The sequence below is a fragment of the Oncorhynchus keta genome, unplaced genomic scaffold (assembly GCF_023373465.1).
Source record: "Oncorhynchus keta strain PuntledgeMale-10-30-2019 unplaced genomic scaffold, Oket_V2 Un_scaffold_12948_pilon_pilon, whole genome shotgun sequence".
In the NCBI taxonomy this organism is placed as follows: Eukaryota; Metazoa; Chordata; class Actinopteri; order Salmoniformes; family Salmonidae; genus Oncorhynchus; species Oncorhynchus keta.
In genome coordinates, this window is record NW_026290768.1 from 42501 (window position 1) to 55000 (window position 12500).

At 48.5% G+C, this 12500-nt stretch overlaps 1 protein-coding gene across 1 annotated transcript in view; it reads right to left on the bottom strand.

Moving 5' to 3' along the window:
- Nucleotides 1-12500, bottom strand: part of LOC127927324 (CUB and sushi domain-containing protein 3-like) — a 65621-nt gene that overhangs the window by 1690 nt on the left and 51431 nt on the right. The window contains exons 5-6 of the mRNA XM_052513486.1: nucleotides 7932-8042; nucleotides 1678-1857 (exon numbers count right to left, since the gene is read on the bottom strand). Of these exons, the coding sequence (XP_052369446.1) occupies nucleotides 1678-1857; nucleotides 7932-8042 (291 nt within the window). The remainder of the gene's footprint in view (nucleotides 1-1677; nucleotides 1858-7931; nucleotides 8043-12500) is intronic.

Below are 12500 nucleotides of genomic sequence, written 5' to 3' on the forward strand. Positions count from 1 at the left end.
ATGGCAGGAAGAGATCCTTCCAGGTGCTGTTTATGGCAGGAAGTAACAACTGAGTATCAAAAACAACAGAATGTAAAAACCACCCACTTGGAAAGGAAACGATGAACCGCCAGTCTTTTTAAAAGTTGCGTGAGCTTTCACATTGTGTTTTTGGACACTCAGTTCTGCTATAACCATGACCTTGAAGTTACAGTACTTCTGTCCAGCCATAACCAGCTTTCTACAGTACTTCTGTTCCAACCATAACCAGCTTTCTACAGTACTTCTGTCCAGCCATAACCAGCTTTCTACAGTACTTCTGTTCCAGCCATAACCAGCTTTCTACAGTACTTCTGTTCCAGCCATAACCAGCTTTCTACAGTACTTCTGTTCCAGCCATAACCAGCTTTCTACAGCACTTCTGTTCCAGCCATAACCAGCTTTCTACAGTACTTCTGTTCCAGCCATAACCAGCTTTCTACAGTACTTCTGTTCCAGCCATAACCAGCTTTCTACAGCACTTCTGTCCCAGCCATAACCAGCTTTCTACAGTACTTCTGTTCCAGCCATAACCAGCTTTCTACAGTACTTCTGTTCCAACCATAACCAGCTTTCTACAGTACTTCTGTCCAGCCATAACCAGCTTTCTACAGTACTTCTGTCCAGCCATAACCAGCTTTCTACAGTACTTCTGTTCAGCCATAACCAGCTTTCTACAGTACTTCTGTCCAACCATAACCAGCTTTCTACAGTACTTCTGTCCAGCCATAACCAGCTTTCTACAGTACTTCTGTTCCAACCATAACCAGCTTTCTACAGTACTTCTGTTCCAGCCATAACCAGCTTTCTACAGTACTTCTGTTCCAACCATAACCAGCTTTCTACAGTACTTCTGTCCAGCCATAACCAGCTTTCTACAGTACTTCTGTTCCAACCATAACCAGCTTTCTACAGTACTTCTGTCCAGCCATAACCAGCTTTCTACAGTACTTCTGTTCCAACCATAACCAGCTTTCTACAGTACTTCTGTCCCAGTCATAACCAGCTTTCTACAGTACTTCTGTCCAGCCATAACCAGCTTTCTACAGTACTTCTGTTCCAACCATAACCAGCTTTCTACAGTACTTCTGTTCCAGCCATAACCAGCTTTCTACAGTACTTCTGTTCCAACCATAACCAGCTTTCTACAGTACTTCTGTCCAGCCATAACCAGCTTTCTACAGTACTTCTGTTCCAACCATAACCAGCTTTCTACAGTACTTCTGTCCAGCCATAACCAGCTTTCTACAGTACTTCTGTTCCAACCATAACCAGCTTTCTACAGTACTTCTGTCCAGCCATAACCAGCTTTCTACAGTACTTCTGTTCCAGCCATAACCAGCTTTCTAGAGTACTTCTGTCCAGACATAACCAGCTTTCTACAGTACTTCTGTTCCAACCATAACCAGCTTTCTACAGTACTTCTGTTCCAGCCATAACCAGCTTTCTACAGTACTTCTGTCCAGACATAACCAGCTTTCTACAGTACTTCTGTCCCAGTCATAACCAGCTTTCTACAGTACTTCTATACTTACTTGTCACATTTAGATATCTATTGTTTGTTCTCATCACTGGCATTGTATCTCAGTATCTGTCAAGTTGTGTTGGAAACATTTTTCAATATCATAGTATAAAACCAGATAGACTTCATTTCCCTACCTCTGCAGATGGGGACCTTACCGGTCCAGCTTCCATCAGACCTGCAGACCCTGTGTTCTGACCCCCCAGACAGGATGAAGCCAGGCTGGCAGGAGTAGAGCAGGGTGTAGCCATACGGAGCCAGCTCCATCCCAACCACGTCTGCATTGGGAGGGGACTTGGGCTGCTTACACGAATGGGCTGCAGAGAGAACACACACACACAGAGAGTTAATCAGGGACGTGAACAGGGAAACATATTACAGAGGCTTGTGAAAGTATTTACTCCCCTTGGAATTTTCCCTATTTTGTTGCCTTACAACCTGGAAATAATAGTTATATTTTTTTTTTTTTTTTTTTTTGGGGGACCAAGAAATAACACTAGAAAACAGAAAACTTGAATGTGTATAATTATTCACCCCCTCAAAGTCAATACTTTGTAGAAACACCTTGTGCAGCAATTACAGCTGCAAGTCTCTTGGGGTATGTCTCTATAAGTTTGGCACATCTATTCACTGGGATCTTTGCCCATTCTTCAAGGCAAAACTGTTTCAGCTCCATCAAGTTGGATGGGTTCCACTGGTGTACAGCAATCTTTAAGTCATACCACAGATTCTCAATTGGATTGAGGTCTGAGCTTTGACAAGACCATTACAAGACATTTAAATGTTTCCCATTAAACCATTTGAGTGTTGCTTTAGCAGTATGCTTAGGGTCATTGTCCTGCTGGAAGGTGAACCTCCATCCCAGTCTCAAATCGCTGAAAGACTGAAACAGGTTTCCCTCAATAATTTCCCTGTATTTAGCGCCATCCATCATTCCTTCAATTCTGACCAGTTTCCCAGTTCCTGCCGATGAAAAACATCCCCACAACATGATGCTGCCACCACCATGCTTCACTGTGGGGATGGTGTTCTCGGGGAGATGAGAGGTGCAAACCCAACACGGGTTTGCACCAGAAATTGCATTTTCCTTGATGGCCAAAAAGCTACATTTTAGTCTCATCTGACCAGAGTACCTTCTTTCCATATGTCTGGGGAGTCTCCCACATGCCTTTTGGCGAAACACCAAACGTGTTTTCTTATTTTCTTCTTTAAGCTTATTTTTTTATCCTATGGACAGATATTCCAATCTCCGCTGTGGAGCTTTGCAGCTCCTTCAGTATTATCTTTGATCTCTTTGGTGCCTCTCTGATTAATGCCATCTTTGCCTGCTCCGTGCTCTTTGGTAGGTGGCCCTCTCTTTGGTAGGTGGCCCTCTCTTTGGTAGGTGGCCCTCTCTTTGGTAGGTGGCCCTCTCTTTGGTAGGTGGCCCTCTCTTTGGTAGGTGGCCCTCTCTTTGGTAGGTGGCCCTCTCTTTGGCAGGTTTGTTGTGATGACACAATCTTTCCATTATTTTTAAAATAATGGATTTAACGGTGCGCTGTGGGGATGTTCAACGTTTCAGATATTTTTCATAACCCAACCGTGGTCTGTACTTCTCCACTACTTTGTCCCTGACCTGTTTGGAGAGCTCCTTGGTCTTCATGGTGCCGTTTGCTTGGTGGTGCCCCTTGCTTAGTGGTGTTGCAGACTCTTGGGCCTTTCAGAACAGGTGTATATTTACTGTCATGTGACACTTAGATTGCACACAGGTGGACTTTATTTAACTAACTATGTGACTTCTGAAGGTAATTGGTAGCACCATATCTTGTTTAGGGGCTTCTAAGTAAAGGGGGAATACATATGAACACACCAATTTTCAGTTTTTTAAAAATATTTTTAATTTTTTTAAAACAGGTTATTTTTTCTAGTTCACCTCACCAATTTTGTGTATGTCCATTACATTACATAAAAAAAAAAACATCTATTTAAATTACAGGTTGAATTGCAACAAAATAGTAAAAACACCAAGGGGGATGAACACTTTTGCAAGCCGCTGTAGGTCAACACCAGGGATGGGCAAGGCCCTGTAGGTCAACACCAGGGATGGGCAAGGCCCTGTAGGTCAACACCAGGGATGGGCAAGGCCCTGTAGGTCAACACCAGGGATGGGCAAGGCCCTGTAGGTCAACACCAGGGATGGGCAAGGCCCTGTAGGTCAACACCAGGGATGGGCAAGGCCCTGTAGGTCAACACCAGGGATGGGCAAGGCCCTGTAGGTCAACACCAGGGATGGGCAAGGCCCTGTAGGTCAACACCAGGGATGGGCAAGGCCCTGTAGGTCAACACCAGGGATGGGCAAGGCGCTGTAGGTCAACACCAGGGATGGGCAAGGCCCTGTAGGTCAACACCAGGGATGGGCAAGGCGCTGTAGGTCAACACCAGGGATGGGCAAGGCGCTGTAGGTCAACACCAGGGATGGGCAAGGCCCTGTAGGTCAACACCAGGGATGGGCAAGGCCCTGTAGGTCAACACCAGGGATGGGCAAGGCCCTGTAGGTCAACACCAGGGATGGGCAAGGCCCTGTAGGTCAACACCAGGGATGGGCAAGGCCCTGTAGGTCAACACCAGGGATGGGCAAGGCCCTGTAGGTCAACACCAGGGATTGGCAAGGCCCTGTAGGTCAACACCAGGGATTGGCAAGGCCCTGTAGGTCAACACCAGGGATTGGCAAGGCCCTGTAGGTCAACACCAGGGATTGGCAAGGCGCTGTAGGTCAACACCAGGGATTGGCAAGGCCCTGTAGGTCAACACCAGGGATGGGCAAGGCGCTGTAGGTCAACACCAGGGATGGGCAAGGCCCTGTAGGTCAACACCAGGGATGGGCAAGGCCCTGTAGGTCAACACCAGGGATGGGCAAGGCCCTGTCGGTCAACACCAGGGATGGGCAAGGCCCTGTAGGTCAACACCAGGGATGGGCAAGGCCCTGTAGGTCAACACCAGGTATGGGCAAGGCCCTGTAGGTCAACACCAGGTATGGGCAAGGCCCTGTAGGTCAACACCAGGGATGGGCAAGGCCCTGTAGGTCAACACCAGGGATGGGCATGGCCCTGTAGGTCAACACCAGGGATGGGCAAGGCGCTGTAGGTCAACACCAGGGATGGGCAAGGCCCTGTAGGTCAACACCAGGGATGGGCATGGCCCTGTAGGTCAACACCAGGGATGGGCATGGCCCTGTAGGTCAACACCAGGGATGGGCAAGGCCCTGTAGGTCAACACCAGGGATGGGCAAGGCCCTGTAGGTCAACACCAGGGATGGGCAAGGCCCTGTAGGTCAACACCAGGGATGGGCAAGGCCCTGTAGGTCAACACCAGGGATGGGCAAGGCCCTGTAGGTCAACACCAGGGATGGGCAAGGCGCTGTAGGTCAACACCAGGGATGGGCAAGGCGCTGTAGGTCAACACCAGGGATGGGCAAGGCCCTGTAGGTCAACACCAGGGATGGGCAAGGCGCTGTAGGTCAACACCAGGGATGGGCAAGGCGCTGTAGGTCAACACCAGGGATGGGCAAGGCCCTGTAGGTCAACACCAGGGATGGGCAAGGCCCTGTAGGTCAACACCAGGGATGGGCAAGGCGCTGTAGGTCAACACCAGGGATGGGCAAGGCCCTGTAGGTCAACACCAGGGATGGGCAAGGCCCTGTAGGTCAACACCAGGGATGGGCAAGGCCCTGTAGGTCAACACCAGGGATGGGCAAGGCCCTGTAGGTCAACAGCAGGGATGGGCAAGGCGCTGTAGGTCAACACCAGGGATGGGCAACTTTGATGGGGATGGATTCCACAAAATAACTGAACTCATTACGTGGATATTTTTTTTTTTTTCTGCTTGGCCTAAAGCAAGTTGTTGGTCAACTGAGAGAGCAGTAGATAGGTTGCCTCCCAAATAGAACACTATTCCCGATATAGTGTACTACTTTAGATCAGGGCCCAAATGGCACCCAAATGGCACCCAATTCACAGCAGTGAATTGGTCCTTCATGTTGTTTTAGTGACAGTGTCACAGCAGTGAACTGGCCCTTCATGATGATTTAGTGACATTAACTCTAATAGGAAATAGGGAGGATGGAAGGGCTGTGTTCTGCTCCATCACAGAGAGAAGATGGAGGAGGGCATGAGGGAGGAGGAGAGGGCTGTGTTCTGCTCCATCACAGAGAGAAGATGGAGGAGGGCATGAGGGAGGAGGAGAGGGCTGCGTTCTGCTCAATCACAGAGAGAAGATGGAGGAGGGACAGGACAGGACCAGACAGGACAGGAGCACACAGGACCAGACAGGACAGGATCAGACAGGACCAGACAGGACAGGAGCAGACAGGACAGGAGCACACAGGACCAGACAGGACAGGAGCAGACAGGACAGGAGCACACAGGACCAGACAGGACAGGACCAGACAGGACAGGAGCACACAGGACCAGACAGGACAGGACCAGACAGGACCAGACAGGACAGGAGCAGACAGGACAGGAGCACACAGGACCAGACAGGACAGGAGCAGACAGGACAGGAGCACACAGGACCAGACAGGACAGGACCAGACAGGACAGGAGCACACAGGACCAGACAGGACAGGATCAGACAGGACCAGACAGGACAGGAGCAGACAGGACAGGAGCACACAGGAATAGACAGGACAGGACCAGACAGGACAGGAGCACACAGGACCAGACAGGACAGGAGCCGACAGGACAGGACCACACCACATGGCAGTGCAGTAGACAGATCAGACAGACCACTGAGATACTGTACATAAATAACCACACAGACACACCATTGGGGTACGGCTGGAGGATACAGATGTTGTATTAGCTAACGAAGCATTTTTCCCATCAAAGGGTAATTCCAATGGGAATTTTGTCTAGGGGAGTAGTTATGATAATAGTGATTATGAAATATCATTTTCATCAGCAATAAATCATAATCCTATGCAAATGTGTACAGTAGTAATGTTTCCTTTTAATGTCGGATGAATCAGTGTAAATAGCAGGCACTTATCACTCTTAAAATACTAATGTTGAATACATCAGTCGTGTGATGTGGCGTGTCCCAGAGGAAAAGCCCCTCTGGCTTCGGGAAACTGACAGCGATTGGCCAGGCAACATTCTACACACTTCATAGGGAAACTGACAGCGATTGGCCAGGCAACATTCTACACACTTCATAGGGAAACTGACAGCGATTGGCCCGGCAACATTCTACACACTTCATAGGGAAACTGACAGCGATTGGCCAGGCAACATTCTACACACTTCATGGGGAAACTGACAGCGATTGGCCAGGCAACATTCTACACACTTCACAGGAAACTGATAGCGATTGGCCAGGCAACATTCTACACACTTCATAGGGAAACTGACAGCGATTGGCCAGGCAACATTCTACACACTTCATAGGGAAACTGATAGCGATTGGCCAGGCAACATTCTACACACTTCACAGAAACTGACAGCGATTGGCCAGGCAACATTCTACACACTTCATAGGGAAACTGACAGCGATTGGCCCGGCAACATTCTACACACTTCATAGGGAAACTGACAGCGATTGGCCAGGCAACATTCTACACACTTCATAGGGAAACTGACAGCGATTGGCCAGGCAACATTCTACACACTTCATAGGGAAACTGACAGCGATTGGCCAGACAACATTCTACACACTTCATAGGGAAACTGACAGCGATTGGCCAGGCAACATTCTACACACTTCATAGGAAACTGACAGCGATTGGCCAGGCAACATTCTACACACTTCATAGGGAAACTGACAGCATTGGCCCGGCAACATTCTACACACTTCATAGGAAACTGACAGCGATTGGCCCGGCAACATTCTACACACTTCATAGAAACTGAAGATTGGCCAGGCAACATTCTACACACTTCATAGGGAAACTGACAGCGATTGGCCCGGCAACATTCTACACACTTCAGGCTACACTACACATCAGTAATCATGTCAACAACACTTCACTGGCAGACACACTCATAATGGCATGGTGTTGATTGCAGAGTGGAGCAGGAGATGTGAAGTGGAGAGGAGGGAGGACGGAGAAGAGAGGAGAGAGGATAGAGGACTGAGGAAGAGGAGAGAGGATAGAGGATAGAGGACTGAGGAAGAGGAGAGGTTGTGAGAGCAGAGAGAGGACTGAGGAAGAGGAGAGAAGAGAGAGGAAAGAGCAAAGAGAGGGAAGAGCAGAGAGAGGAGAGAGGAGAGGACTGCAGAAGAGGAGAGAGGAGGGGGAACTGAGGAATAGGAGAGGGGAGAGAGGAGAGCGGACTGAGGAAGAGGAGAAGAGAGACAGAGGAGAGCGGACTGAGGAAGAGGAGAGGGGACTGAAGAAGAGATAAGGAGAGCTCACGGATGCATGTTGGCTGAGATCCGCTCCAGGTGAGGTCAGACCGGCAGAGTCGGGTGGTGGAACCCTGAGTAGGTGGCCCTGCTGGCACTGGAACTCCACCTTACTGCCCACCTGGTTCAGAGAGACAGACAGACATTACTAAACTCCACCTTACTGCCCACCTGGTTCAGAGAGACAGACAGACATTACTAAACTCCACCTTACTGCCCACCTGGTTCAGAGAGACAGACAGACATTACTAAACTCCACCTTACTGCCCACCTGGTTCAGAGAGACAGACAGACATTACTAAACTCCACCTTACTGCCCACCTGGTTCAGAGAGACAGACAGACATTACTAAACTCCACCTTACTGCCCACCTGGTTCAGAGAGACAGACAGACATTACTAAACTCCACCTTACTGCCCACCTGGTTCAGAGAGACAGACAGACATTACTAAACTCCACCTTACTGCGCACCTGGTTCAGAGAGACAGACAGACATTACTAAACTCCACCTTACTGCCCACCTGGTTCAGAGAGACAGACAGACATTACTAAACTCCACCTTACTGCCCACCTGGTTCAGAGAGACAGACAGACATTACTAAACTCCACCTTACTGCCCACCTGGTTCAGAGAGACAGACAGACATTACTAAACTCCACCTTACTGCCCACCTGGTTCAGAGAGACAGACAGACATTACTAAACTCCACCTTACTGCCCACCTGGTTCAGAGAGACAGACAGACATTACTAAACTCCACCGTACTGCCCACCTGGTTCAGAGAGACAGAAAGACATTACTAAACTCCACCTTACTGTCCACCTGGTTCAGAGAGACAGACAGACATTACTAAACTCCACCTTACTGTCCACCTGGTTCAGAGAGACAGACAGACATTACTAAACTCCTTACTGCCCACCTGGTTCAGAGAGACAGACAGACATTACTAAACTCCACCTTACTGCCCACCTGGTTCAGAGAGACAGACAGACATTACTAAACTCCACCTTACTGTCCACCTGGTTCAGAGAGACAGACAGACATTACTAAACTCCACCTTACTGTCCACCTGGTTCAGAGAGACAGACAGACATTACTAAACTCCTTACTACCACCTGGTTCAGAGAGACAGACAGACATTACTAAACTCCACCTTACTGTCCACCTGGTTCAGAGAGACAGACAGACATTACTAAACTCCTTACTACCACCTGGTTCAGAGAGACAGACAGACATTACTAAACTCCACCTTACTGCCCACCTGGTTCAGAGAGACAGACAGACATTACTAAACTCCACCTTACTGCCCACCTGGTTCAGAGAGACAGACAGACATTACTAAACTCCACCTTACTGTCCACCTGGTTCAGAGAGACAGACAGACATTACTAAACTCCACCTTACTGTCCACCTGGTTCAGAGAGACAGACAGACATTACTAAACTCCACCTTACTGTCCACCTGGTTCAGAGAGACAGACAGACATTACTAAACTCCACCTTACTGCCCACCTGGTTCAGAGAGACAGACAGACATTACTAAACTCCACCTTACTGCCGACCTGGTTCAGAGAGACAGACAGACAGACATTACCAAACTCCACCTTACTGCCCACCTGGTTCAGAGAGACAGACAGACAGACATTACTAAACTCCACCTTACTGCCCACCTGGTTCAGAGAGACAGACAGACAGACATTACCAAACTCCACCTTACTGTCCACCTGGTTCAGAGAGACAGACAGACATTACTAAACTCCACCTTACTGCCCACCTGGTTCAGAGAGGCAGACAGACATTACTAAACTAAACCTTACTGCCCACCTGGTTCAGAGAGACAGACAGACATTACTAAACTCCACCTTACTGTCCACCTGGTTCAGACAGACAGACATTACTAAACTCCACCTTACTGTCCACCTGGTTCAGACAGACAGACATTACTAAACTCCACCTTACTGCCCACCTGGTTCAGAGAGACAGACAGACATTACTAAACTCCACCTTACTGTCCACCTGGTTCAGAGAGACAGACAGACAGACATTACTAAACTCCACCTTACTGCCCACCTGGTTCAGAGAGACAGACAGACAGACATTACCAAACTCCACCTTACTGTCCACCTGGTTCAGAGAGACAGACAGACATTACTAAACTCCACCTTACTGTCCACCTGGTTCAGACAGACAGACATTACTAAACTCCACCTTATTGTCCACCTGGTTCAGACAGACAGACATTACTAAACTCCACCTTACTGCCGACCTGGTTCAGAGAGACAGACAGATCTTACACCACACCTGGTTCAGACAGACAGACAGACAGACAGACAGACAGACAGACAGACAGACAGACATTACTAAACTCCACCTTACTGCCCACCTGGTTCAGACAGACAGACAGACATTACTAAACTCCACCTTACTGTCCACCTGGTTCAGAGAGACAGACATGACTAAACTCCACCTTACTGCCCACCTGGTTCAGACAGACAGACAGACATTACTAAACTCCACCTTACTGCCCACCTGGTTCAGAGAGACAGACAGACATTACTAAACTCCACCTTACTGCCCACCTGGTTCAGACAGACAGACATTACTAAACTCCACCTTACTGCCCACCTGGTTCAGACAGACAGACAGACATTACTAAACTCCACCTTACTGCCCACCTGGTTCAGACAGACAGACAGACATTACTAAACTCCACCTTACTGTCCACCTGGTTCAGAGAGACAGACATGACTAAACTCCACCTTACTGCCCACCTGGTTCAGACAGACAGACAGACATTACTAAACTCCACCTTACTGTCCACCTGGTTCAGAGAGACAGACAGATATTACTAAACTCCTTACTGCCCACCTGGTTCAGAGAGACAGACATTACTAAACTCCACCTTACTGCCCACCTGGTTCAGACAGACAGACAGACATTACTAAACTCCACCTTACTGCCCACCTGGTTCAGACAGACAGACATTACTAAACTCCACCTTACTGTCCACCTGGTTCAGACAGACAGACAGACAGACATTACCAAACTCCACCTTACTGCCCACCTGGTTCAGAGAGACAGACAGACATTACTAAACCCCTTACTGCCCACCTGGTTCAGAGAGACAGACAGACAGATATTACTATTCTCCTTACTGCCCACCTGGTTCAGACAGACAGACATTACTAAACCCCTTATTGCCCACCTGGTTCAGAGAGACAGACAGACATTACTAAACTCCTTACTGCCCACCTGGTTCAGAGAGACAGACAGACATTACTAAACTCCACCTTACTGCCCACCTGGTTCAGAGAGGCAGACAGACATTACTAAACTAAACCTTACTGCCCACCTGGTTCAGAGAGACAGACAGACATTACTAAACTCCACCTTACTGTCCACCTGGTTCAGACAGACAGACATTACTAAACTCCACCTTACTGTCCACCTGGTTCAGACAGACAGACATTACTAAACTCCACCTTACTGCCCACCTGGTTCAGAGAGACAGACAGACATTACTAAACTCCACCTTACTGTCCACCTGGTTCAGAGAGACAGACAGACAGACAGACATTACTAAACTCCACCTTACTGCCGACCTGGTTCAGAGAGACAGACAGACAGACATTACCAAACTCCACCTTACTGCCGACCTGGTTCAGAGAGACAGACAGCCATTACTAAACTCCAACTTACTGTCCACCTGGTTCAGACAGACAGACATTACTAAACTCCACCTTATTGTCCACCTGGTTCAGAGAGACAGACAGACATTACTAAACTCCACCTTACTGCCGACCTGGTTCAGAGAGACAGACAGATCTTACACCACACCTGGTTCAGACAGACAGACAGACAGACAGACAGACAGACAGACAGACATTACTAAACTCCACCTTACTGCCCACCTGGTTCAGACAGACAGACAGACATTACTAAACTCCACCTTACTGTCCACCTGGTTCAGAGAGACAGACAGACATTACTAAACTCCACCTTACTGTCCACCTGGTTCAGAGAGACAGACAGACATTACTAAACTCCACCTTACTGCCCACCTGGTTCAGAGAGACAGACAGACATTACTAAACTCCACCTTACTGCCCACCTGGTTCAGACAGACAGACATGACTAAACTCCACCTTACTGCCCACCTGGTTCAGACAGACAGACAGACATTACTAAACTCCACCTTACTGCCCACCTGGTTCAGACAGACAGACAGACATTACTAAACTCCACCTTACTGTCCACCTGGTTCAGAGAGACAGACATGACTAAACTCCACCTTACTGCCCACCTGGTTCAGACAGACAGACAGACATTACTAAACTCCACCTTACTGTCCACCTGGTTCAGACAGACAGACATTACTAGACTCCACCTTACTGCCCACCTGGTTCAGAGAGACAGACAGATATTACTAAACTCCTTACTGCCCACCTGGTTCAGAGAGACAGACAGACATTACTAAACTCCACCGTACTGCCCACCTGGTTCAGACAGACAGACAGACATTACTAAACTCCACCTTACTGACCACCTGGTTCAGACAGACAGACAGACAGACATTACCAA